The sequence below is a fragment of the Cyrtonyx montezumae genome, unplaced genomic scaffold (assembly GCF_038088225.1).
Source record: "Cyrtonyx montezumae isolate F1298 unplaced genomic scaffold, pur_monq_1.0 scaffold_6, whole genome shotgun sequence".
In the NCBI taxonomy this organism is placed as follows: domain Eukaryota; kingdom Metazoa; phylum Chordata; class Aves; order Galliformes; family Odontophoridae; genus Cyrtonyx; species Cyrtonyx montezumae.
The window spans coordinates 9,856,642-9,883,095 of record NW_027072067.1 but is presented as its reverse complement, the minus strand read 5'-3'; the positions used below and the strand labels follow the sequence as shown (position 1 = coordinate 9,883,095).

At 35.7% G+C, this 26,454-nt stretch overlaps 2 protein-coding genes across 3 annotated transcripts in view; one reads left to right on the top strand and one right to left on the bottom strand.

Annotated features, from left to right (window-relative positions):
* Nucleotides 1-26,454, bottom strand: part of CENPP (centromere protein P) — a 112,072-nt gene that overhangs the window by 42,775 nt on the left and 42,843 nt on the right. The gene's annotated exons all lie outside the window — the stretch shown is intronic.
* Nucleotides 4,920-20,523, top strand: ASPN (asporin). Of its 2 annotated transcripts, none has more exons than XM_065749292.1 (8): nucleotides 4,920-5,188; nucleotides 10,848-11,120; nucleotides 12,814-12,926; nucleotides 15,003-15,216; nucleotides 15,603-15,713; nucleotides 17,334-17,427; nucleotides 18,431-18,569; nucleotides 19,324-20,523. In XM_065749292.1, exons 2-8 carry the CDS (start codon nucleotides 10,874-10,876, stop codon nucleotides 19,519-19,521), a joined length of 1,116 nt encoding a protein of 371 aa, XP_065605364.1. In that variant the 5' UTR covers nucleotides 4,920-5,188; nucleotides 10,848-10,873; the 3' UTR covers nucleotides 19,522-20,523. The 2 variants fall into 2 exon arrangements, with proteins under 2 accessions (XP_065605364.1, XP_065605365.1); XM_065749293.1 differs by having other exon boundaries at nucleotides 4,921-5,188; nucleotides 10,955-11,120.

Sequence of the window (26,454 nt, the reverse complement as noted above, 5' to 3'; positions counted from 1 at the left end):
TCAGGCCTCTGCTGTCTAAGTCAAAGCCATTTATGAAATATTACAACATTTCTCCCATTTAAACTTAGTTTCCATATTTGTGCCTTTTCTTCTTACTCTTACTTGTGGTTTTCCCCTACGGGTGAAGAAAGGAAAGAAAGAAATGTATGGTAAAATTCAGCAAAACACTGCATGATATACACATGAATAAATAAAGCAACATGAATTCTGTCTTTTAAGTGCCAATTTGGAAAAAACCTACAGATTACCTAATAGTTATGATTTCATAATTACATGATAAAATGATATTAAAACCATAAGAGCTGTAGTTAACTACAATTAAAGCACAGTCTTTCAGAAGTTTCCCAAAGCATTTTGTGTTAGACCCAGCCCTGCAGAACAGCTCTACTGCTACTGTGCCAATGAGACACAAATGAGACACTCCTACAGAATTCCCAGGAGCAAGACATGCACTTGAGAACAGAGGCGAGATGAAGTAATATGGTAGGGCAATAACTTCTTTAGTGAGATAATAGTCTTATTTTATTAAGAATGTTTCTGAAAGCTTTCAACTATTCCACAGTAACAAAATATGTTTCAAAACTTGCAAACAAACAGACTTTGGACATCTTCCTAGAAATACATTACTTTTTACAGCTACAAAACAGTATATGCTGGAATTAGATGCAATCAATTCACAGATCCATGTTCTTCATTAAACCTACAGTAGACAGCCACTATAAATGCGACACATATTGCTTCCGCTTTTTACAGTTTCTATCATAAACTGAGCCAGTCACCTTCTTTTGGATCCTAGAAATTCCAGTGCAGTACAAATTACTTTTGCTGATGAGCACTGCTAGAAATAAGCACAATTCCACATTAAATCATCTTAGCAGGCTGACTAACAATCAGAATACTTCATGCTTTTCTGGATTACATAGAACTAGGTGGGCATGGCTCTTTTTTCCTCAAAACAACTAACAACCAATGGAAGTTGATGACAGATAATGCTTTAAATGTTGTCTTCACATTCTGAAGAACACAAATCTACCGAATGGTCTAAATGATAAAGTTTTCTTACAACTTCTACATTACTCGTACTGGTTGCAAAAACAGAGAAGAATGGAAAACAAAACAGAACAGGATGACCCTACAGGTCACCAGTTTCTTGCTTTTGTTTTTGCTTTTATTTAATTGTTAAACTTTCACAGAGTAAACACTTGGTATTCTATGAGGAAACGTAGGGCTCAGAAACAGAATTTTCCCTATTACCTGAGTGATTCAGTAGTTTGGCACTGGTTGCAAATCTTTTTATTTTAACTACCATTTGATTTTCCATGAAACTGCGTCTTCTCCAACGTCTATAAGATTAGCATTTGTATTCCATAAAAATGTTTCATTATGCTATCAAAACTCATAAGTTTCCACAGAAAATTCCAAAGCAAAACAAATAACTGACATGTACTGAAGCCAAAATTATATCAAGATCTAAATTCATCAAAAACATTTTTCAGGTAGAGCAGATTCCCCATCCAGTTAAGTTCTAAATTTTTTATAAATCAGAGTCAAGGTGGAAAGAAGGAAGCTTGGAACTACTTAAGGAGACATTCTCACATGGAGATGTTTGTACTAATCTGCAGCCTAAGGTAGAGACACCTAAAACAACACAATCTACAAGGGTGAAGAATTAAATCTGTCTCTTTGGGTTACTATTTTACCTCTCTAGTCAGTCATGACTGCCAGATCACTGAATACATAAAACACTAAAAATACAAGGCAAACTCTTAGCAGATGCTGCTGACAATCACTGACAAGACTTACAGTCACATGGGTACATGCAGAATTGGCTTCCCAGCTCTTCTAATACTATAATCTGTGACCTGTTTCTCAATATAGATATATTGCTATTAAAGGCCAGATTGCAAAATGAAATACACTTGATGGAATTTCAAAGTTGGCTGTCAAAAATAAGCAAAAAGATATATACCCAACAAGTGAGAAATAATGCACAGCAAGAAACAGCAATGATTCCTAAATATGTACTGACACGTAATTACTGAAGAGTCAAGACAAACCAAAGCTGAAGGGTACAGTTTTTCTACTTTCAGATGGCTTGAATGCTGTAGCTCAACTTGAGAAAAGCCAAAAAATAGTTAAAACCAAAATGTGCGGCTGCTCTCAACATGGGCTGGTTCTGAGCATGAAAAGAATAAGTCATGTTATTAAAATGTGATGGGCAGTCTCCAAGATAGATTTTTGCAGTTGATGTTAGATTCATCACTTTATGTAAACCACATTCATAAACAGAGCTAGTAAATGGAAAAAGTATTTATTTTGCCGTACAATAACAAATATATACAAGATCAGACTAAAGCAAGACTGCCGTGTAAGTGCAATCCACATATGGCAGCATACGCTTGATAGCTCAGACATATGAAGAATATAGCTCCTTTTAATAAAGAAATTGAGATAGCATTTTAAGAATATAATTCTAATTTTCTATCAGTTCTTCTACTGCAGGTAACAAATCACTAAATATCTGAACAGTTCAACCTTCAGTAAACTTTTACTTATTAAACTTTCAATATAGAGGAGAAAATACATACTGTTGCTTGACTCAAGACTTCTTTCTACTTAAGAGCAACCCTTTTCCAATTAAACTCCAATGTCATGGACTACATGGTTGTGTCAGACATATCATTATATTTGTCTATTTAAAGCCCAAATGGTCTCTTCACGAAAGAGCTGAAATAGTTTTTTCTTTTTATAGCATCACTATAAATGTAGATATAAATGCAGTTATAAATGTATAACTGCAAATCAATTGCTTTATAACAGATTCTAGATAGCAGCAGTTGATCCTAAACTCAGCAGACTGCAGCTGAATTGTTTGTATGCTTGCTACACATTTTACAGAAGTACACTGCAGTCTTACCCTATAAAGCGAGACAAACAGTACATCAAGTACCTAGCATCAAATCTCTCAGCTGCACACTCCAGCTTTCATTCAAAACTCTACAACTGCCCTGCTGTGCTGGCTCATGTAGTGCCATTGGGTCCAAAATTCAATTAAATTGGAAACAGTGATCCCAGAGAGGAATTCTGCGAGAGTAGTTAGTTTTTGTAAATTGGAAATATGCTGCAAGTGTTTAAAAGACAAATTAGACTGAAAACCACAGGCCTATCTTAACATTAATACTGCTATCAACAGCCGACATCTAAATACCAGAATTTCGTACTCCTGTGACCTGAAAGGGTGATTTTTGAATATTTTGTTTGAGAATGCAACTATATCTGTAATAAAAATACTGAACTTATGTTTTGAGACACTACACAGTTTCATTACAAGAACATAAGCACATCAATGGAAGCAATAGTTATTTCTATCTATTGTAAGACTGGATGGTGATATTTCTTCCAGATACTACTCTACCTGCCAGTTTCATCAGTATGGCTATGGTGAAATTCAAACACATAGGCGTGTTTCTACCATCAAAAGACTGAAAAGAGAATTTTATTTAAAAGCATCTATCAAAACTGAGCTGTTGCTAAGCACCAGGAACATTGGAGGGTTTCAGCAAAGCTAGAATCAACTGAAACTGTTGACTCAACATTTTTCTGCTGAAAGAAGTGAAAAAGAAGAAACCAGTGCATTCATATCACAACCCTCAGAGCACCCTCTCTTCCATTAAAGAGCCAAAATGACTTTGGAGGTTTAAATAGCAATTTAGTACAAATTTGCTCAAGTGCATCCAAACCAATGTCTTCAAATCACAAGAGTATTTGGTTAGGAAGCTTCGGTTACTAAATGCAGGCAAGAGAGTGCAGATACATGCAATCTGAGATTTCAATAGACTTAAAGACCATCTCTCAGATTTCCATGTGGGAATGTGATTACTCTTTAAACTGTAATTTCATTCTTTGGGAACAGCGATAGGGAGAAACTTTATCATGATTCACCTATTGTACTGGACCTGAAAAACAATGCTAGAAGTAACACAACTCCTATCTTGTTTGATATGATTGCACCCATGTTTTAAGTTTTGGTATAATATCTATTTCTTCCCAAAGAAAATAACAGTAGACAAATTAACTAGTACGTGACAAACTGTCATTTCACAAATAACAACATATTAAACCTAGATAAAGTAAAACTCCAAGCTGTAGTTCTGCAGCAGGACCATAGTCTTGACACAGAAAGGAGTCCAAGAAACAGTTGAAGTCAAATGTGCACAAACTGCATGGAACTGGATAGACACTATAAACTATAAAATCAAAGACAAGAAGTGAAAAAAACTTATGCTTCTGGTAAACCCAGTCATGAACCTCTGAAGCACAAAGGAGTAGGCAGCCTACAATAGGCAAAGAAGGCAAACCATTTCGAAGCACTGCAACGTGTGTGTCAGCACAAACAACATAACTCAGCAGAAACTCCTTAAACTTTGTTTAAAGCTCACAGCTTCAATCATTGTCACAGAACACAGCAAATACTGCCTGTGTTTTAAACCAAGCATATGCTTAATTTCTCATGTTCAGTAGAATTAGATACATTGATTAATACAATTTGACCTACGTTTTGCATTCTTGAAACCATCTCTCCTAGATAGATCATAGTGTACTGAAAGAATGACCAGTACTCATATCTAACTGCTCAGCAAAGTACCAATTTGGTATTTTCAGAAGGCTTTGGCAGCACATGCATTACTATAGGCTACTGGTTGGAATCTCACACTTTTATTAGTGGTACGCTTTGAGAAGAATAACAGCTAATGCAGTCATAAATAAATGCAATTCCATAGCAGGAATGACCTGAAATGGACCTCACTGTACTTCCAGTGGCCTGATGTCAACTATTATTAAACTACAGGTTTTACAAAGTCTTCCACTAGACGTCTAGAGTTAAGCCAGAAGTTTTGGCTCTAATACAAGCAGTGATGAAAAACATATGAGTGGTAACAAGTTGCCTTAATATCATTCTTCAGTACTAAGATGGGCTAATCTGAAGCAGCAGTTTACTCGGGTGTCACCCAGGGTGCCAGGAGGATCAAGAAGTTTGCAAGTGGAATTTTTCTTTATACCTACTTTCCACTTCACAGCACTCAGTCTAACTTCCTTTCCCTCTCTTTTTTTATAAATGAAATAACTGAACAAAAAGATCTCAGGTGGATTATCAGAGTGCTTCTGGAAGAACTAACAGACTTGCAAGGTATGTCCAGTTTGAATACCTATTATACTTGCATAGCAATAAGAAATTAAGCAACAGATTGCTAATCACTATGTGCAGATTAACATCAATTAAATCAGAATAAGTAGTACACTTCTTTATGGAACATTTGAAAATCTACTTTGCAACTGAAATAATTCTGTGATTACTACATCTGAGCTACAAAGCAAAACGACTACAGTGAACTATTTAACTATTAAAGACTTCTCCTAACTTTTTAACAACTGCTAATAAGCATTTTTCTCCAGTTTTTACAATCTCTGAAACTCTATCATATGTTTACAGCAGTTCTAATGTTTACAACTTAATATTAACTATCTGAAATCAGGTATTTGAAAAGCATTGTTGTTAATTAAAAAATAATAATTGAAATGACATATTAAAGTGATAAGCTTCTCCAAACAAAAATAAGTTAAAAATGCTCTTATTAGAGAACGTTTAATAGCAAGAGTGAAGCAGTGTTTTCTATGAAAAGTAAGTACTCACTAAATACAACTTATTTTATAAATGAGCTATTAATTATTGTAATACATAGCTTCAAGACTGGACTGTTTCTCAATAAAATCATTTTTTCAGCAATGTCACTGGCCAAAATATTGCCTCCTGCTTTTCTAAAGCAAATTGATCAGCAGGGAGTAGACAAAGAGTTAAACAGAAACTGATTTATTTGCGGAATGGGACAATGACTAATAGAACCAGAACTATTTTTAAATACAGCTTTCAAAACAGCTACAGTCTTGCCTTTCTTTGGACAAAGTCTGTGTGCAGTGCAATGATTTGTGTTATTAATGAACACGGGGATTTTTCTCTGACTCTGTCAAGACCACCAGCGTGCCACTTAAACATTTCCTTTTCAGAATCAGTACTATAGGAAATGTGCCTTCCTACACTGCTAACAGAAGTGTTTTCTAAATATACCACTTAGAGTTCTGTCATGTTAAAACCTTACCTGTTAACTGCTTCAGTGTCATAAGGGGTAAGACAGCAAAGGCAACACTTTGCAGTAGTGCCAAGGAGCCCGTCCATCTCTCACTAACAAGCTTACTTCTGCCCCCACAAAAAGCTGTTCCTTCCATTACTCATGTCTAGTATTCTCACGTTACAGAACTGTAGCACACTTACGTGGGAATTTCTCATGCAGTCTGTAAAAGGCTTTAATCATATCCCATACTATGATATCATTTGCATTTAATTCAGTATAAATAAATATTATCCTAAATTAGCAGCAGAAAAAGTTTAAAAGCTTCCATGTGCTATTCAGCAATTCATGTTTTGATCACCAGATTAGTGAGAACAAGCATGTCCCAAGCACTATCACAGTGATTAAGGATTGTTAAATAAGGCAGTCTTACAGCATCCCTACACACTCTGCACATAAAGATGCAGTCTCTGCATTCATTCACTTCACTGTGAGGTGGCTGATAGTTCAGTGAAAAGGTATTCAGAAGGAAACGAAAGGAAAAAGCAGGGCTGCTATAAAAATATTTAATGAATAAGCAGTTGAGCCCACCCTGAATTCACTGCATTTTTATTTTAACTCATCTACAACGTTCCTGTTGGTAAAAACGAGAATGGAGAAGGGCAGACACTGTCTAAACAACAGTAAGTGTTCAGTAAAATACCTGAGCCCATCAAGAAGCTGGCACATGTCAAAAATGATTAGCTCACTCTTCTTCCCTGTGTCCTTGTTAACATTCCTTCCCCCAACCATGCTGTTCCCACCCATTTCTTTGTGCTGACTTTGACACCTGGACTGATTCTGTTTGTTCACCTGGAAAGAATGTGCTGGATTTTACTTTTTAAATGACATTAGTTTTCTGCTGGTTTAGTGAGTTCAATCAGCAGTGAACAGCTTGAGTGAAAGAACTGGTAAAAGAAAACAGAATTTGCCTTAAAGCAGAACGATCCTGAAGAGAAAGCAGCATGCCATTAGGAAAGCTGCATTCATAAACTGTGTTTTCTTAGAGAGAAAAAAAAAAAACACAAATTACAGTAAAATAATTAAGATTTAAAGAAAGAATTACAAACATGAATTTTAGGCTTTAGCTTTGTTCATTCTGTCACTCTTTAAGTATGCAGAAAGTCTGTACAAGTGCTTTGCAATGTGCTACAGTCAAAGCATTCCTGCAGAGACCTATCAACAGCTACTTACTGGTCAAAAGCAAAGCCAAGAAAAAAGCAACACAAAAAAACACACAAAACATCCATAAAATCCCATGCAGTTCTTCAGCCAGTGCCACCCTGCTGTCAAACTTGGTTGCTGCTGCTAGCTACTAAGTCAGTAAGCTCTAAAAATCCCCTAACAACCAAATGGAAAGATCAAATCAGGCAAAGGCCTTTCCTCTTTGCTTAAAAAAATAAAAATCAATCCCAGGCTTCGTTCTGCAAAGGGACTTGTCTTCAAGAGATTGAACTCACAAGACTAATGTATTTTGCCAGTGGTATATTACAACATTACTTTTGTAAAAGTGTTTGTAAACAACAGCTATTTTTCAGGGGCTGAAATGGGCTATTACTCCAGCCACAGCCCTTGATCTTTTCATAGTTAGAAATCATGAATTTTTTTTTTAATGTGAAAGGAAAAATGCAATCCATTTGCTATAGGTGCAAGCATTATAACTGATTTTTAAGTAGTTTCAAGAGACAACTTTGTAAAACCAGACCCAGAACAACGTCACAACATATATGAAAAATTAATACTTGGGTATGATACATTCAAAGTTAACAGACTTAAAAAGTGGGTGTCCCAAGATACAATAAACACTCTGAAGCTTGGCATCTTACCCACACAGACTGCACAGCACTGAGCATAGCACAGAGGTCAGTCAGTATCCTAAGCAGCCAGAGGAAGACCAGATTAACCTCCTGTCTTAGAAAACCCAGCCAAGAATAAGAACAACCCAGAAGTGTGAAAATTAATTTGGTCATCATTTTGTATGAAGAAGCAGAAGACTAACAGGACCAGAGAGTCCAAAAGTGTAACCAAATAAAAACAGTTTTCTCTCCCCAAACAAAAAATTGCAGATTCCTTATCTTCACCTCCACACTGGTTTATATTCAGAAATGCTTTCCAGAGAACAAATTGCATAGGATTGCAAGTATAACTATAGAATTCTAAGAGCACTGAAGCAGAACAGAAAAGAAAATATGGGATAGATATTTGTGAATCTTCTTTTAAAAGACAGTTAAATGAGTAAAATCTACCATACTCAAAAGAGCGCTCCACTAGATTGTGATAAATATTAAACTGGCAAGATAAAGTATGCTGTGCTTGTTTTCAGACATTAGGAAGAAGTAACTTCTCTTTGAAAAGAGTGCATTTTGAGTAATCTACTTACTGTTAGCCTTTATCATTTTTAACAGTCTGAAACATATACAGCTGCATAAGCATAGTGTATATAATACACAGCATTTTAACATTGCTAAGAACCATATACAAGAAACATCAAAATCATCTTGTATATAAAAAAAGACAAAATTCTAGAACTCTGAAAGTCAACACCATTGCACAAATCAGTGTGATGCTACTCCTATGACAAAATTTAATGACAAAATTGTCATTGATTAATGACAAAATGCCTACGTTATTTTCAGCTATAAACAGCTCAATGAGTAATTAGGTGTATATAATTAGATGACTAAACAAGAACTGACATTCATTTAGTACTTCCCTAAAAGGTTCATGATAGTCTAACCAGAAAACTTTTTTATAACAGGATATGCATAGTAAGAATCACAACTGCCCTTTTGTTTTACACAATGACCTATAAGATTCAAACCTCTTCCTGAATTGTGCTTAGATTTTAAAGAAAATAAATAATGGCATACGTAAAAAACACTTTATATACTGTTTGTGATAAATCCCTGAAATTCATCCAAAAGAGAAACCTTGGAGGGGCAATTAATTCATCAGTTCCTATTTACTAACATTTGACTAATTTTTGCTATATTTGATCCCCATATGAGACTGAAAACATTCAGGCATGAACAGCTAATGAACTATTTCAAGGTGACAAATTATTTCTTCCATAAATACTATACCAATATCACCAACTACAGAGCAGCAGCTAATATCTCCCAAAAAGAGATCCATTGTTTTCATCATACTGACCTGTGATCCTATGAGAGTAATTCCTTCACTTCTGGTACCTACTACGCTCATAGGGCTTCCTACACACTCCAGAGAAATTTCAAGGCCGTAGCTTACATATGGAAACACATTCACATCTGCAAATAAAACTTAAAAATACTTTTTGTAATCTCAAAGAAACAACATGCAACTGTGGTATGTTGTACCATGCACAGTCTGGTTCTGAAATCATACAACCAAATTCACATGTACCATTACTTGTAGGGCAAAGAAATTACAGAAAAGAAAAAAGTAAGTACAACACTGAAATTCTAACCCACATCATTAGGATTTGCAGTAGAATGACAATTTAGACTGCACTGGTTTCAGTCTTGGTATAGTTTTGCAGAAGTAGAGAGAACCCGACTGCTCATAGCTGATGAGCAATTTCCCTGTAGCACTGGATGTTCTGACTGTAAAACTTCAGCTACTTGCTTGTAGAGTCTTTACAAATTCCATAACTACTGTACTTCCACTGACAACTGCAAAACATTGTGTCAGTTCTTACTACCTCTATTGCAAAGGTCAGTTTGGCCAATAAAATCATTTTTAGAATAATAACAGCACATGTAGAAAATATTCAAAAGCTTTGAACTATGGATCACCATCATTAGTAACGCAATATTATGTAGTAGACTGGACAATTCAGACTCCTGGCTTTCAAAGTCAGGTACGGCTAAAAGAAATCTGGTAAAAATACATCTCAAGAGAAGCACAACTGAATGAGCAGCTGGAATGGCAAAACTTTTTCCCACATTTTTCTAAAGATAAATCTACTTCTGAAATCCTTGGTAGCATTCTTCTAAGAACATCAGAACAAAAAGTAATTGTAGCTATCTGACATGGAGTTTTCCTCTTTGGAGCCCTGAGTGATCAAATATCTTCATGGTCTCCTGCCTGAAGGACCAGAAAATTTTGGATTTTCCTATTGAATATATATGATAATAATGATTAATATATGAATATTAGAATAAGAATTGTTTAATTAGAAGTGTCAAGAGAGTAGAATAAGTAGTGTTTTGGGAGTATCCTGATGTAATAATTCTGTTTGCTAAATAAACATCTCCCAGTTTTCTAGAAACAAGCATTACACAAATGCCCCTATGCCCAATTAAAAGTATTTTTAATTTAAAATTACTACAACAAATCCAATTTCAAATTCTAGTTAAGATCTGCTACAGAAATTACGCTCCATTCTTTAAACCCTTGATTTCAGAGCCTAAAGTAAATGAAACGATTTTGAAAACTGAACTAAAACAGCTTTGATATGAAATTAAAGCCCAAAATTTAAGTGAAAGCCACTATTTTCTTGTAATGAATAATTTTATACTACTGATTTCAATCGTGCTTCAGAGAGTATTTAAAATATTATTTAACCTTTATATACTAATGTTCAAAACATTTTTCTGGACAACTAATTGTAGCAGTAAGTGAAAAAAACAGTTTAATACTATTATTTTCTGTTTCACATTCACTGTTTCTCGTATCTGGGTTTTTTCACTTTTCCATTAGAGATCATCTACCTTGATTAAGACAACATGAAAGAATACACACTCCTCCTCTTCTTGGCATTGTGCTCCGCTAAACCTCTCATTGGTCCTTCATATTTTACACTAAAGGATATGATGCTCCAAGATATGGAAGACGAAGAAGATGATGATGATGATGACAATTCTCTGTTTCCAACCACTGAACCAATTATTCCTCTAATTCCTTTTGATCTATTCCCAACCTGCCCTTTCGGATGCCAGTGCTATGTCAGAGTTGTCCATTGCTCTGATCTAGGTAAGAATAAATCTCTGTGCTTGCTGACTGTTTGATTCTCCTTTGCAAGATTGTCTTTTTAAAGGATGAATTCTCCAAGCTCCATAATTTGCACACCTTCATGTATTGGGGATGTTTGGTCTGGATGAGAAAAGGCTCCAGGGAGACCTGAGAACTGCCTGTCAGAATTTAAAGGGGCTGTAAGAAGGAAGGGGACACTATCAGGGTCTGTTGTGACAGAACAAGGATAAATGGTTTCAAATTAAAAGAGGGGAAATTTAGATTGGAAGTAAGGTAGAAGTTTTGCATTTTACAATGAGGGCAGTGAGGCACTGGCACATGCTGCCCAGAGAGGTGGTGGCTCCCTGTCCTTGGAAACACCCAAGGTCAGGCTGGAGGGGCTCTGAGCATCTGATGGAGCTGTGGGTGTCCCATTCATTGCAGGAGTCAGACTAGATGGTCTTCAAGAGTCCATTGCAATCTAATGATTCCATGATTCTATATTATTAAATGTCATTTTCAAAATAAGCTTGCATTTCTTTTTTACAACCAGGCTTGTAAGCATCAGCAACTATGCTGTGCACAGGACTTTGTACAAAATAAATGTGCAGCAGTTCAGAAAATTAATACAGTGCTATAGCTATAGCCACTTCCCATTGACAGTGACTCCTGTTGGTAACAACACAGAATGGAAAGGATCTGCTACAAGTACCTGTAAAACTATTTAACTATGTACTTCTTTTGGCTAATAAACATATATAATCTGCACAACTTTTAATCCACTAAGAGAGCAATCACAGTATAATAAAAATGTTAATATAAACATTCTTTCTGCTGCTTCTTTTGCTTCCATGAAGTGATATGCAAAGAAACAAACCATCTTAGGTTTGTGTTCAATAAGATACTAGTCCAATCTGCCACTGTTACTGTTATACAGACATATCCATCCCTAATGATCAAAATCCCTAAGCATCATCATTAATTGACCCAATTGGAATTAGTGCTCGTTTAAATTTTCTGACAGTTTAGGATAGTCAAGGATCAGGATTCTGAACTTAATCCCACAATCTTTTCCTACCTTAGAACCATTGAGTCAACACATTTGTGTTTTTTCTGTTTCCTTGTTTATAAATGCACCATTATTAAGCAATACAAATCAGCAAGCTGCCATCCCTTTGCTAGTCTCTTCCACTGAGTCAGGACCTCGGATGGTATGAAGTGGAGCAGTTTTGTAATCAAACTGGACTGGGGCATTTATGTAAGTGATAACTAAGTACTGGAAGCTAAAACACTATCTTGGCTGATTACACCAAGAACACATTTCTCAGCCCTGACATTAACTCGCAGCAATGTGAGCAACTGGGCTGCTACAACAGATACAAGGGCAGAGCAGAACATAGCCAACAAACACGGAGAGATATCTTGCCAAGCCACAGGAACAACTTTGTTCCCAAATACAAAACAGCTATTGCATGTCTGAGAACAAACTGCTCTGGAAGCACGTAATGAGCACCCTATGTAAGCTTTTCATCAATAAGAGATTATTCCACTCATTTTTTATATCTGTTCTTATATAATTAGTTCCAACCATCATCAAAGTATTCTCCTCTATCTTGTGCTTTATGGCTGTGTTTTCTTTCTCACATAGCAGTTAACTTCTTTGGACATACGTATAGGCATGTAATGTTTCTGTTTCTCTCACATCCTGTAATAGGTTTGACATCAATACCACGCAACATTCCACCAGATACTCGTATGATTGACCTTCAAAACAACAAAATAAGAGAGGTCAAGGAAAATGATCTCCAAGGACTCGTATCACTTTATGTAAGCCAGCTATTTTCTAATTTTGAAATCCTATTAGCAATCTTAAATACCTTGATATTTTTAATATATAAGTGGTATTTTTCTTCTCCAACACTATACTGAAAAATACAGCTCCGTGTCTGCATAGTTGACTGCTCAGGCATAGTAACAAGCAAATTTCTTTGAGTTGTAAGAGTCATGTTAAAAATCACCAAAACAATCCTCAAGATTTATTCAATTCTAAGCACATACAAGAACACTTCTTGTATTTGTACTGCTTTACAGCTAAACAACCTTTTAAAGAGCTCAGTTCCTCACAGGAGAACACAATCTGTGTTCTCTGAGAGCATCTCCAAAAGCAGATGATGTACAACTAACATATACAGCACTGAAACTGAGGTTTCCAATTCACCTGAACAGAAAATAAAGAAGCACTGATTTACCAAAAAAGTTACGGGCTTTCCTATGCTTTTTTAACAAGCTCAAGCTTATACACATGGACAGACTTCAAAATGAGTAGCAGGAGCAACAGATAAACCAAGGTAGTCACTGTATGCAATAAAATGAATAAAATAGGCTCAGAGACCCAAAAAGGTTAAATCTGTTTTGGAGTACAACTTCCACAAGATGTCACCCTAGATCCAGTACTAAGGAGCAGCTGACAATTGCAAAATTTTTATTGTAAAAATGAAAAATCTGTCCCACAAAACATAAGAAGAAAATCTATTCCACATTGGAAAGACAGGAAGTACACATTAAAACAACATCAGATGAATCCTTCTTATTCATATTTGGTTTAGAGCAGGAGCAGAAAATGTCCTGGAAGTAAACATTTATCTATGAGCTTCCTAATTATTAGGAAACCAAACGTGAGACTCATACTGATTCATTGTTTGGAACAATAAGTTTCCAGTGTCCCAACAGTCTGATGTCTGGATGCAGAATGGCCTTACACTTATAACTGGGGTTTGTTTTCAGTATAAAAGCTCTAACAAACTAAACTGCCAATGACAGAGACAGTCACTGGAATACATCAGGAATCACCACATTACATATTAGAGTCACCACTTAATTATGGGATAAGTGAAACTCAAAGTTGCTTTGATTTTTTCATCAGTTACTTTGTGATTATGTGGCAAGACCTAAAGCAATTTTTAGTCAAAGCAAAGTTTATTTTGTACTAAATGCCTGAGCACTAGTCTCCTTAGCAAAGCCACAGATGGCAACACGGATTAGGAAGGAAGTATTTCCTGTTTATTTCCTTAAGCTATTCCCATTTTCACTGGAAAAAAGATTAATTCTGTCTTGCTCCAGGCTTTTCACAACTCCAGGGAGAATAAACATTCCCAACAGCTCAAAGAAGGGGAAAAAAAAAAAAAAAAAGCCAAACAACTCCTTCCCTCCCACCCAAGAAAAAAAAAACACATGTAGAAATAGAAACAGAGATGTGATCTGACATGCAAAGTAATTATCAGATAACCTGCCATGTAGCAGTTTACACAAAAGCACACAGTAATTAAGAACTGTTCAAATACAAACTGATGTACTGTACAGTTGAGAGATGATTAAATTCTGAAAGATTATGACAAGCAAGATATAAATCTACAGGTGTATATTGATTGTTTACAAAGATTAAGTTTCAAGAACGATTAAAAACCTGACTTATATTCTGCAACCTAATACTGAAACAGAAGTTGAAATTCTGAGTTTTGGGAATTTGTCTGCATTAAGGAAACAACAGCAAAGCAGAATATAACTCTAATCCAATCCCACAAAAGATTCAAAGAAACATCTTGTTTTACTGATTCTTGCCACTAGGATCTTGTCAGGTCTGAAAATTTTTTTCTCTACCTTCCAGCTGATGTTTCAACTTCCAGGTTCTTTTTGATTTTTCAAAACTGAGATGTCCAAAGTATATAACAGTTATGTTTTAACAAAAAAAAAGTACCAATATATTTAAATAAGTTTCTGTGCTAGAGTTTTGCATTTTAGAAAACTAAAATATTTAACTGTTAAACTATACATCAAATTTAAGACTTTATCATCATAACATACCAATATAAACTTTCTTTGTGTTGGTCTTCCCACATGTCACAGGCACTTGCTTTGAATAACAATAAGATAACCAAGATCCATCCAAAAGCCTTTCAACCAACCAAGAAGTTGCGACGACTGTATTTATCTCATAACCAGCTAACTGAGATCCCAACAAACCTACCAAAAACTTTAGCAGAGCTCCGAATTCATGCTAATAAGGTTAAGAAAATCCCCAAGGATGCATTTAAAGGAATGAAGTCTTTACATGTTCTGGGTAAGCCTAAGCAGAAAGATGAAGTATTCACTAAGGAATTAGTATCTCGTATACAATTTTCATTCGAACTTTTCCTCAGTGTGGAAATTCTTCTTAAAGAGATATCTGTGATGATCCATTTAAATGTATCATCATCATTTAAATCCTATGCGAAATTGCCACATAGATAAAGTTTCCAGTAACCCTGCATGCCAAGCTAGACAACCTCTTCTCATTGAAAAGCTGGCACTACCAGCCATGGGAACAGGTAATCAAAGTTAAAAACAAATATATTTTTTAAACTTTAGCATTCATTAACAAAATGAAATCAGTTAGTTATAACCTAGTCTTACATACGCAAAATCCCTAATGCCATAAGTACTTTCTTCTTTTCCCCCCTTGGACAGAAATGAGTGCAAATCCTCTCAACAATGATGGAATAGAGCCAGGGGCTTTTGAAGGAGTCAATATCTATCATATAAGAATTGCAGAAGCTAAATTAACTTCAATTCCTAAAGGTACGCTTTGTTTTACCTTACCTATTTTGCCTTCACCAGCTTAATTTTCAACAGGATGTTCTCACATCAATATAATTATAAAAAATTTCATACATTGAGATACATACCTCCTACCTCTCTTGCTTTTCTTGTTACTTACACTTGGGTGTAGAGAAATACCCAGTGGTACATCTCCAAGGCAGCCATGTGCATGCACACACAGCACACCCAGGTCTCCGCCTCCATACCCACCTCTGCTCCCTTGCTCCAGGGGCAGTCCCTTCCTGCCACTGCCATCTTGGACACACACTTGTCAGGAGAAGCAATGGGAAATGAAGTGGCAGCAGCTATTTCAGGGCTTTCACATCAATTCTTAAGGGATATTCAGAATCAGAAACTACCTGAGCGCTTACGGTAGCACTACCCCAGCACACAAAAGAAGACATTTTTCTAGTAATACCATCTCTTACCACTTATCAGAATATATATACAAAATGATTCGGATTTTCTCTTTGTTATGGAAAAATAACCTGTAGAAATATACAGCATGAGTTCAAATCCATGAGCTCAGATAAACAGGAATCCATCATTAGGACATTCTTCACATGTGGAAACGTAGATATTTCTTTCTGCACATGGTACAATGGCAGACAACTATTAAAAACACCCATAACTTACAAAACAAAATCTGAAGAGGACATCTGAGTAATCTCTCTTAATACTAACTTGGACAGAAGCAGCATTCCGGAACAGCAAACTGGAACATAAACCAAAAAACGCTGACCAAAACATGTCAATAAAGACAGATTGCAAAGCACAGCCCCTTCATTTTCTGTCTCAGTTAAGGCTACAACAATCGATAATAGGAGTAGAGCTCTGGGAAGCCGTACTACGAACAGAAAGAGGCAGGTTGTCTTGCTTGCTGTCAGGAAGCAAACTAGACAGATGCTTGTAAAATCAAAGGTGAGATCAGCAAATGGAAATTTCCATCAGCAAATGGAAACATTTTTTTCTCTGAAAGAGTGGTCAGGCACTGGAATGGCCTGCCTAGGGAGGTGGTTGAGGCACCATCCCTAGCGCTGTTCAAGAAGCGTTTAGATGAGGTGCTAAGGGATTTGGTTTAGTGGATAAGGATGGTGGTAGGAAGATGGTTGGACTAGATGATCTTGTAGGTCCTTTCCAACCTAATGTACCTATGAACCTATAAATTCAAACTTGTGACTGCCTTCTTTCACCCTCACTAACAGGATATTGTATTGAAGGCTTTTGTCTTCTGGCCTATTCATGAAGCACAGAATAGGCAGCTCTGGAGTTATTTGTACGAGAAATCACCCTGTTTACCCAGCAGGGAAAAGAAGATGCCTGATAATCCATTTTACTGAGAACTGCAAAAGCTTTCCTCACAGACCATTCACTAAGAGCTAAAATAGCACTATTTTAAACCAATGTTGACAAGTGTTCTGTTTTTTGAAAATGTAACATAACTGTATGTAATACTCCTTCCTTTGAGACAATCTCATCCGAGACTCTTCACCCATCCCCACACAAAAGAAAGAAGTTATTAAGAATACAGTAAAGATTCCAACAAAAATCTGTTAGATCATTTGATTTTTCTCATGCTGTGCATTTGTTTTTCATCAGATTTACCCTCCAGTCTACTAGAACTTCACTTAGATGACAACAAGATCACAGCAGTTGAACTTGAAGACTTTAACCGGTATAAAGATCTTCAAAGGTAAAATTTTCAAGCAGAATGCTTTTAGATCACAAGAGGTCAGACTCAATAGGACCTCTTACTCAATAGTTCTTTTATGAATATGACAAAAGAGAATTCAGATTTGTAAATACTTCAGTAAGAACTGCTGTAAATAAGACCAACCTTTATTTAGATATAAATACTTACTTTTGCTTCATATATATATTAAAAATATCGGCCTTGTTATTGTTACATGTCTTCTTAGAAGCATGTGTCAAGAATAACATCTGATTACAAAAGTAGGAAGTTATTTCTCTAAACCTGAGTTAAGTAATCTGAAAATACTGCCAAGCAATGCTGACTTTTGCATTGCACAATAGAAACTACTACTAGAGAAGAGCTATGGAATGGCTTTTAAATACCAACTTCAATTTCTGAAATAATTAAGATAGAAAGGAAAAAAAAACAAATTGAAGGATGAATGGAAAGAGTAAACTGGTCTAAGCTGCCAACTTCTGAATTACCTTCCAAGCAACACAGAGTGAAGTTCTGCATAAAAAGGCCAAATTAAGGCCTAAATAAGAAAAATGTGGAAGTAGAAAAGATGGTAGTGCTGCTTATTTTAAAAATATGACGGTAAGCTACTATCTCTTTACAATATTTTCTACTGTTTGGTTCTTCATTAAAACCCTTTTTATCAATGAATGAATATTTTTTGTAGCTGCACTACTCAGTGAAAGGGCATGATTTATTTTACAAGCAGATTCATTGAAGCTTATCTTCAACTCTTACACTAAGAAGAAAATCTGCAGCTAAAACTAGCTCACATCTAATCAATTAGTATCCTATAAAGGGAGATTAAATTATGAAAAAATATTTATTAGGTCAATGGTGGTTTCTATCAAAGGCAAGATTTCATCATTCTTCCCCAGTTCTTTTTCCTTTGTGTATTCTTATGAATTTTAGTCTTTAAGATAAGTATGTCCTTGAATGCCATTGTAAATCTCAATCTTCAATTAAATGTTCCTTGTATTGCTTCTAGGCTTGGCCTCGGGAACAATAAAATCAAAGATGTGGAAAATGGAAGTTTTGCCAACATACCAAGTATACGTGAAATCCATCTTGAAAAAAATAAGCTCAAGAAAGTACCTCCTGGATTACCTGATCTGAAATACCTGCAGGTCATATGCTAAGCTTAATAGAAGTCTTTGGGAATTATGATTTGTTTAGCACACTTCGGGTCATAATTCAAAAGCAAACTGTCATTTAGACATTTTGACAACTCAAGTTATGAAAATGAAATCAACTCAAGAAACAGAGTGAATAAGTAAGAAAAATAAAAAGGAAAACATAATACACACAGAAAAGATATTTGCAAAACGTTTGCTACTGTTTCCATGCTAGGCAGATGGAAGCTTTCCTTTCCTGCACTGAAAAAAAACCCACAGATTTCCAAATAAAATTCTCTACAAGACTGAAATGAATAGATTTAAATTTTGAAAAAATTTCAGTATTTGTATTTTGAACTAGAAAAATGCTGCAGTAAGATGTTTTCAAAATACTTCTATTTCCTGAAATCTGGAACACCAATTAAAATCACATAAAATGGCATTCACTTCTGGATGCAGAACAGGGCAAAGCTTAGAGAACTTTTCTGCTTCCCATTTTACTTCAAATAAAAGGAATATTTTTCAGCATACATACAAAATGTATGCTTTTTGTTTGCTTTTATGGGTTGGAAGATACTGTGATTGGTGGGAAAAATCATCTAAGCACTTAAAACAAGTTTTTAATTCCTGATTTTATTAATAGTCTCCATCAATAGTCAGCTGTTCTTACAGCAAACCTCAGCTACCTGTTTGCTAAGGAAAGTTCAGGTGTTTTCCCCATTTACATGCTGAACTATTCTATTTTACTGTTCTTTCTTGGCTGCAGGTAGTCTTCCTTCATTCTAATCACATTGCAAAACTGGGAGTGAACGACTTCTGTCCAACAGGAAGAAGAAAGAAGAAAGCATTATACAGTGGCATAAGCCTCTTCAATAATCCTGTAAAGTACTGGGAGGTCCAGCCTTCAACTTTCCGTTGCATTTTAGCCAGAAACAGCGTGCAACTTGGAAATTTCCTCAAGTGATATCAAAGTCGGGCATTTCAAAAAGCAACCCATCCAAATCATTTCTACAGTACTTGAAATTTGCTGAAAATGTCAATTTCTCAACTTTTAACCAGTTTACAAAGTAATTACTATTTTGGAGAAAACTAATTAGAAATATTTTAGCAGGCTCCATTGCCTTATTTGACAGTGTTCAAGCCACATTTGAATAATTTAAATATTTATATCTCATGGAAGGACTCTTGGAAGTGAAACTGGAAACTGCACTTGGTGTTTCCTGTAATAGGTGTTGAATTCTTTAATCACATATTTTGTCATGTTCCTGCTTTAAAATAAATTCTAAAACTAAAGTAGGAGTTACTTATTCCACAGAAAGGACTTGTCCTTTGTTTAACAGTTTAAAAAGTTTACCTACCAGATAATGACAAATTGTTCTGCTGTTTCTGATAACCAGTAAACAGGCAAATTTGCAAGAAGAACATACAGCATTAGCATTGTGAGGTCTTTCATCTCAAAACTAGAACATTTTAGTTGGAGAGACAAAAATTGTTTTTCGTATCAAGAATTAGCAAATAAGAACACTTAAAATTTGTGGTGCCTATTCTTGCAAATTTAACAAGGATATGTCCAGTGTTTCCTATTGATATAATTTGATGCACTCTGAATGATAAAAGGATGATTCAAGGTTTATCATATGCTTTAAGCTTAATAGGAATGTTTACTAAACTCTCCTTAGGCCAGCACAAAAATCTTATCTATAATAGTTGTAATCATGTTTTTCATTTAATTTTTTTTCCTTTATATTATGACATCACACGGGTTAAGAATCCCTCATTAATTTTAGTAAGTAACCTAAAATTGCAGAACGCAGGCAGATAGCTGGAACTCTACTACTCTGACTTCTTACACAAGTCAGCACACAGAACTCTCAATCCTGACAGTACTGTATAAAATGGATATTTCAGATATCTATTTAGTGTATATTTGCTATAGGGATTCAAAATAAATTAAATTTAAATAATACTTGCCTTCTTATACTTTATTATGATATGTCACATCATAACATTGAGATTACATGCAAACATTTTTCTTATGTAAATGTTTTCTGTATTCTTTTTTCAAAATCTACATACTTAGATTATTCAACACTTTCATCTTCACAAAACTAGAAAGTCAACAATTAGCTTGAAGCAGCTACAGGAAGTGATACAGGCTAATAGCAGAAGAAAATACAGCATAGAAATTTAGCAATTTCAAAGCTCTCTGCCTTTCCTACCTCCCTAAGTACACTAAGCAATAAACAAATATCAAATCTAACTTTATTATTTTTTCCATCAGGTTTCATCTTTTTGTATCTAATATTTTGCTAGTACCAATATACTGGTATGATGATAAAAGCCTGTAGGAGCAAGCAGCATAGTTAAACTTTTACACTTTCTTCACCCAGCACAGGTGAAACCCATGAGGACCCCAATCCATACTGAAGGAGAAGGGACACTGGGCCAGGCAAAGTTCCTCCTGAATGGACAGCTTTTGTTTTACAGAATTTCTGCGTGCCTTTCTAGGCAGAATAAAAAACAAACAAACACAGAACATAAAGCTAAGCTCCATGCCACCAAATCACCAAGCATCTAATTCCTGGCTTTGAAGAGGTTCCTAAGGAGCACCTTTCCTAGTAAAAAAACCACGAGTAAAGCAGTGATATATGTTGAAAACAGTTGTTTATTAATATATACGATTCTCCAGGAGTTGGTCTAGTTTTCAACATAGATTTCTTTATTTAGAGTTGTCACATCACAAATGCAAAGAACTATGATTTCTAAATGCAGACCTGTGAGAAGACAAACCTATGTACATATAGGTAAAGAGGAAATACTTTAGCAGTTTTTTCCCTACTAGAGAATTAGTTACCAGACTCAGAGGAAACACAGAACTGTTGACATACAGTTCATATAGGAAACATACACCAACTTATATCACAGCTCTGCATTCCCAGTGAAGACAGTCTGAACCTGCCTATACTCTGCATTTCAAACAACTCCAGCAGTAACACGCTAGACAAGGCCACAGAGGGAAAGATTGAACTCTAAAGAAACTTTATGAGATTTATATGGAAAGAAAATGCACTGAGAAGAGCAAGAGCAGAAATAAGTAACTGTGAGTGAGATAGCGCAAGAACATAAGGAATTACACATCAAACAGACTACTGATTTATCCTATAGTAAATCATTATCACAAAGAACTATAAATTCTTTCTCAAGAAGAACTTCCTGCTGCATGGTAGCCTTACAAGCACACATTCATACCCTTCAGGAAATATTATTGTTCTCTTAATGACAGGCTCATGAATGAATAGCTCATCATCCCATGCCAGAGAAACAGAGCACTGCCAGTAACAACTGACTACCCAAGAACAAAGCAAAGATTCTAAAGAAATGTTTATTCTTAGCTTGCAACAGCTAGAAATCTGAAGTTGTTCATGATCCACCATGAGTCCACTGCTTGTAATGTTCACTAGCAAAAGGAGAGGCAAATAAAGGATTAGACAGGAAAATTTGTACAAGAGCAAAAAGATGACTTCAGGGACCTTCCAGAGAAGGAAAGTGGTCAAGTGGAAATATAACACTGAAAAAGTTTACTTCTGAAGAAGGTGCAATGGAATACATTATTCTACACTAATTTAATGTTTATAGTTAAAAGGTCAAGCTGCATGGAGCTTTGAGCAGTCTGCTCTAATGGAAGGGGTCCCAGCCAATGGCAGGGGGTTTGGAGCTAGATGATCTTTAAGGTTCTTCCCAACCCAAACCAATCCATGGTCCCATGGAACATAACTGAGAAATCTAACAATTCTTTATTTTCAAGCTTATGCATCAGACAACAGGAATGCTGCATCTGCAAAGAAGATATTTAAGAATGACTAAGGTTCAAATGTGTAGAACTAATTGTTCCTTTTTGTTACTTTACACTTCTCAACTCCAAAGTAGACCAATTCAACCCATTGCTATTAAAACAAATTAGCCCTTGGAAGGAGTTAACCTGTATTCTAACTAAGCTTTAAAAATGGCATTCCACATGAAATTCCTAAAATTGAAAAAAGCCTGCAGGAGTAATTTAGCATGTGAAAAAAAAAGTCTCTCCAGCTCTTGTTCAAACCATGTTTAAGAAAACTGCCATTGAGTTTTTTTAGATCTCCTGAAGAAACATGCTTTGGCTAAAGCTAGTTAACTGATCTTAATGCAGACTACAGAACACATCACTTGGTCATGAAATTCATCTGAAACTTTTCATGGGGCATGGGTTCAGAGAAAGCAGTATCCCTCACACTATATAAACCTAATAATTCCTTACAGATGCTCTCTTAAGTGTTTCATCAAATTTTAGCTCAATAAAATAAATTTTAGGTTCATTAAAGTCAACAAAATAGGAAAGTTTTATTAAAAAAAAATCCACAAAACCATAAGAGGTAAAAACACTGAACACTCTTGATCACATACTTTCAAACCCTTAAAATCCTGCTTGTTTTCTTGCTCTTTCCTCTTTGCCATGCACAATCACAGCATACACACATTCCTAGAAGAAACTTCAAGATACTAATCCTACACTCACATGTATTAAATAATCTCTAAAGTATTTATCAACTGCATACCTTTTCATCATCTTCAAGGCAAATTCACTTAGTTTTATAATGTAAGCAATTTTACCTGTCACATGAATTACATTAACAAATTTGGATTAAAGTACATAGTATTCAAATGACTTATTCTACTTGTCTCCCATAAGACTTATTTTCAGAGAAAAAGCATAATTTCTTATGCCATCTCATATCAGTTGCAAGGACGTCTGTCACCTATGAGAAATGCTTATGTTCAGTGGGCCTCCTCTTTTCTTTATCATCTTTTAGCTAGCATTTGGGGCAATAATACCAGAAACACCACATATCTTTGTCTGTTATGTGATATTTTTGTATCAATGGGATGTCATAACAACATATGTATGTTACAATATAAAATGCAGCTTATGCCATTTTAGCAGTTACCCGGTCAGAATAAAAGCCAGCTACTGATTACACACTGATGTTGTTAAGTGGCCTTTCAATGCACTTGAGTAGCAACAGACAAAACTGCCAAGGAACCAACCCCACCTTTACATTCTCCAAAGATGCTATGGAAAAAGGAAAGAAGAGAGATTGGCTATAAACCTTCCTAAGATTCTTCTTCTAATAAATATTCTTCCTAAAAATAACTGCATTCCTCTGATTAAATTAAAGATATATTTTTTCCATCTAAGCTTTCCGGATTCTAATGCATTTCTCCCCTCCAAAAACCCACCAGGTTTTTACAAAAAGGTTGTTAACATATTTCACCAGAGGGTGGCAGCCTATTATCATCAAATGAAAGAAAAATATCTATAAAAATGAAATAATGAAGATCATTACTGGTAACAAAGGATTAAACTTCACAGATAATAATTAAATTGAGCAGTCTATTTAAGAACCAAAGTACTGTTTAAGTACATTTGAAGACTGAATTCTGTGCCCTGCTCCATCAAGAGCAAAGAACAAAATTACTTCATCTCCCCATATACTCCCCCTGCGGCTTTCCCCAGTATCAGCCTATTTTACAAGCCACCATTCAAAAATACTATAGAAATTAAACAAACAACAACAAAAATATGCCAAGAAACGTAACAAGACAGACACTGAAAGTTCAAAGAACACAAGAAGTCAACAAATCATGATTTTAATTGGCACCATTAGCTGTGGCAACCGCACACCATGTAGATCATAACCTCCATCCAACAAAACTATTCTCATGTCCAGGTACGAAAGATGAAAAAACTGCAAGCAAAATTTACTAATTTTGAAGTTTCAGTTCAGTAGTGAACCCCAGGGGTCAGTGCTGAGTCCAATCCTACGCAACATTTTCACCAATGATCAGGATGATGGGACAGAGCATACCCTTAGCAAATTCACTGATGACACAAAACTGGGAGAAGTGGCCGATAGACCAAAGGGCTGTGCTGCCATCCAGAGAGATGTGGACTGGCTGAGAAAGGAGAAATGGGCTGACAGAAACCTCTTGAAGATCAAGAGGGAGAAATGCAAAGCTCTGTGCACTGGGGGAAGAATAATACTTGGCTCAAGTAAATGCTGGACCGGCTAGAAAGTAGCTTTGCAGAAAAGGAACCTGGTCGAAAACAAGTTGAATGAGAGCCAGCAATGTGCCCTTGCAGCAAAACAGGCTGACAGAATCTTTGGCTGCACTGGCAGGATAAGGACAATTTCTTCATTCCCAGTGTTGCTGCCTCTGACTATGTGAACAAGGAAGCTACAGAAGTCTGGATTCCTATGAACTTGAGTCTTACAACCCACAGGTTCTTCCAGCTTGTTTCCACCTCACTCCAATACCTCAGCATGTTCTCCTACAGCTCCATTCCACAGCTGCCACCTGTTGGGCTGCCAAATGACAGAGTTAAAGTATGCCAAGGGCTTAGTCAACACGTCTGATTCATCTTGCCATCTGGCTGCTTACTCCAGGAACAAGAATTTACAACTATCTTTTCTTCATCTGAAGGACTTATTTGAAGCAATTTCTGATACCCAGCTCTTTTTTCACAAGTTTCAGAAGCTACATACACATTTGCTTTTGAGCAATCTTATGTTAAATTTGGTTATAGCTGGTGATGAGATCAAAAGTTACTGAGTAAATAACTGACAAAGCCAAAAGATATATCTTCCTTTCCATAGGAAATCAAGAAGTGAAAGTTTGACTATTGTAACTGTACTGAATGCTCCCAAAGTTTCACACTGGCAAGCAAAGCAAATTGTAAAAATTCTTGAACCAGCATTTCTCAAAAGCAAATCAAATGCCCAAAGACCAGAGCATGTATGCAAGCCTTAAACACTCATATGACTTCACTAGAAGTGTTGACATTTCAGCTAAATCAAGGAGGTTATGTTTATGAAATCCAATGCAACTTCACTATTAAAAAATCTTGAAGCATTTAACAATTTCCAAAAGCAATTACGTATGTTCTAAGAAGCAATTTCAGCTGTCTCTCAGCAATTACCAGTATTAAGCTATGCACCATACCTGTCAACTGGAGTTGGCCATTTACTAACATTATGACATTTCTTTACAAGTTTAAGTTAAGCCTAGATAGTGAAACCATTCAAAGCCTAATTTCCAGCTAAGAATTTGATATTTACTACTGAAAATGTTTCAAGCAGTTGGATTGGTTCAGGGGAATCAATCAAAGCAAAATGAAGTCTGAGCCATGTCAATTTGTTTTCCACTACTCAGAGCTCACAGATATTTTCCTACATTGCTCTGATTAAAAAAAAAAACAACACAAACTATTTCACTCATTTTCCTAAATTACAAATCAGTAAGAAATAGAAATTTAGTAACATAAGCATTAATTTTCAATGAAGTTCAAGGAAAAGATGAAAAATCAAATGAAAATGTTAAGAAAATCAATCATCACTTTACACTCTAAATAGAAAATTTCTCATTAAAATATTGCACTACTGATCCAGAAAAACTAACATCAGCAAAGCAGGCAAAAGAAAAATTCTCCATTTTGTTTTAATTTAATCCAAGTGCAATGATAAACTCAGAATCTAAAGCCTGTTTTCTGGAGGTCTTTTTTCCCCCCTCCCCCTTTTCTGTGTTGAGAATTGGAGATTGTTTCTTATTTTTTTCCTTCATTCTGGGAAGACTAGAGCTTTGAGAACAAAGTTGCTAATAGGAAACATGCAGAAAAGCCCTGGAGTAAATGAAAAACTGACTCAAACTCCAGCTGCCACGTATCACATACCAGTGTCTAAAATTATCTGGTGAGATACATGTAAGAGTTACTGTGCATAGTCAGAGAGAGGATCACCTGAAGTTGAAGACAGTGTGAGGCACAAAACAAACAGAAAGGCTTCTCAGCTACTTTAGCGATTTCCAA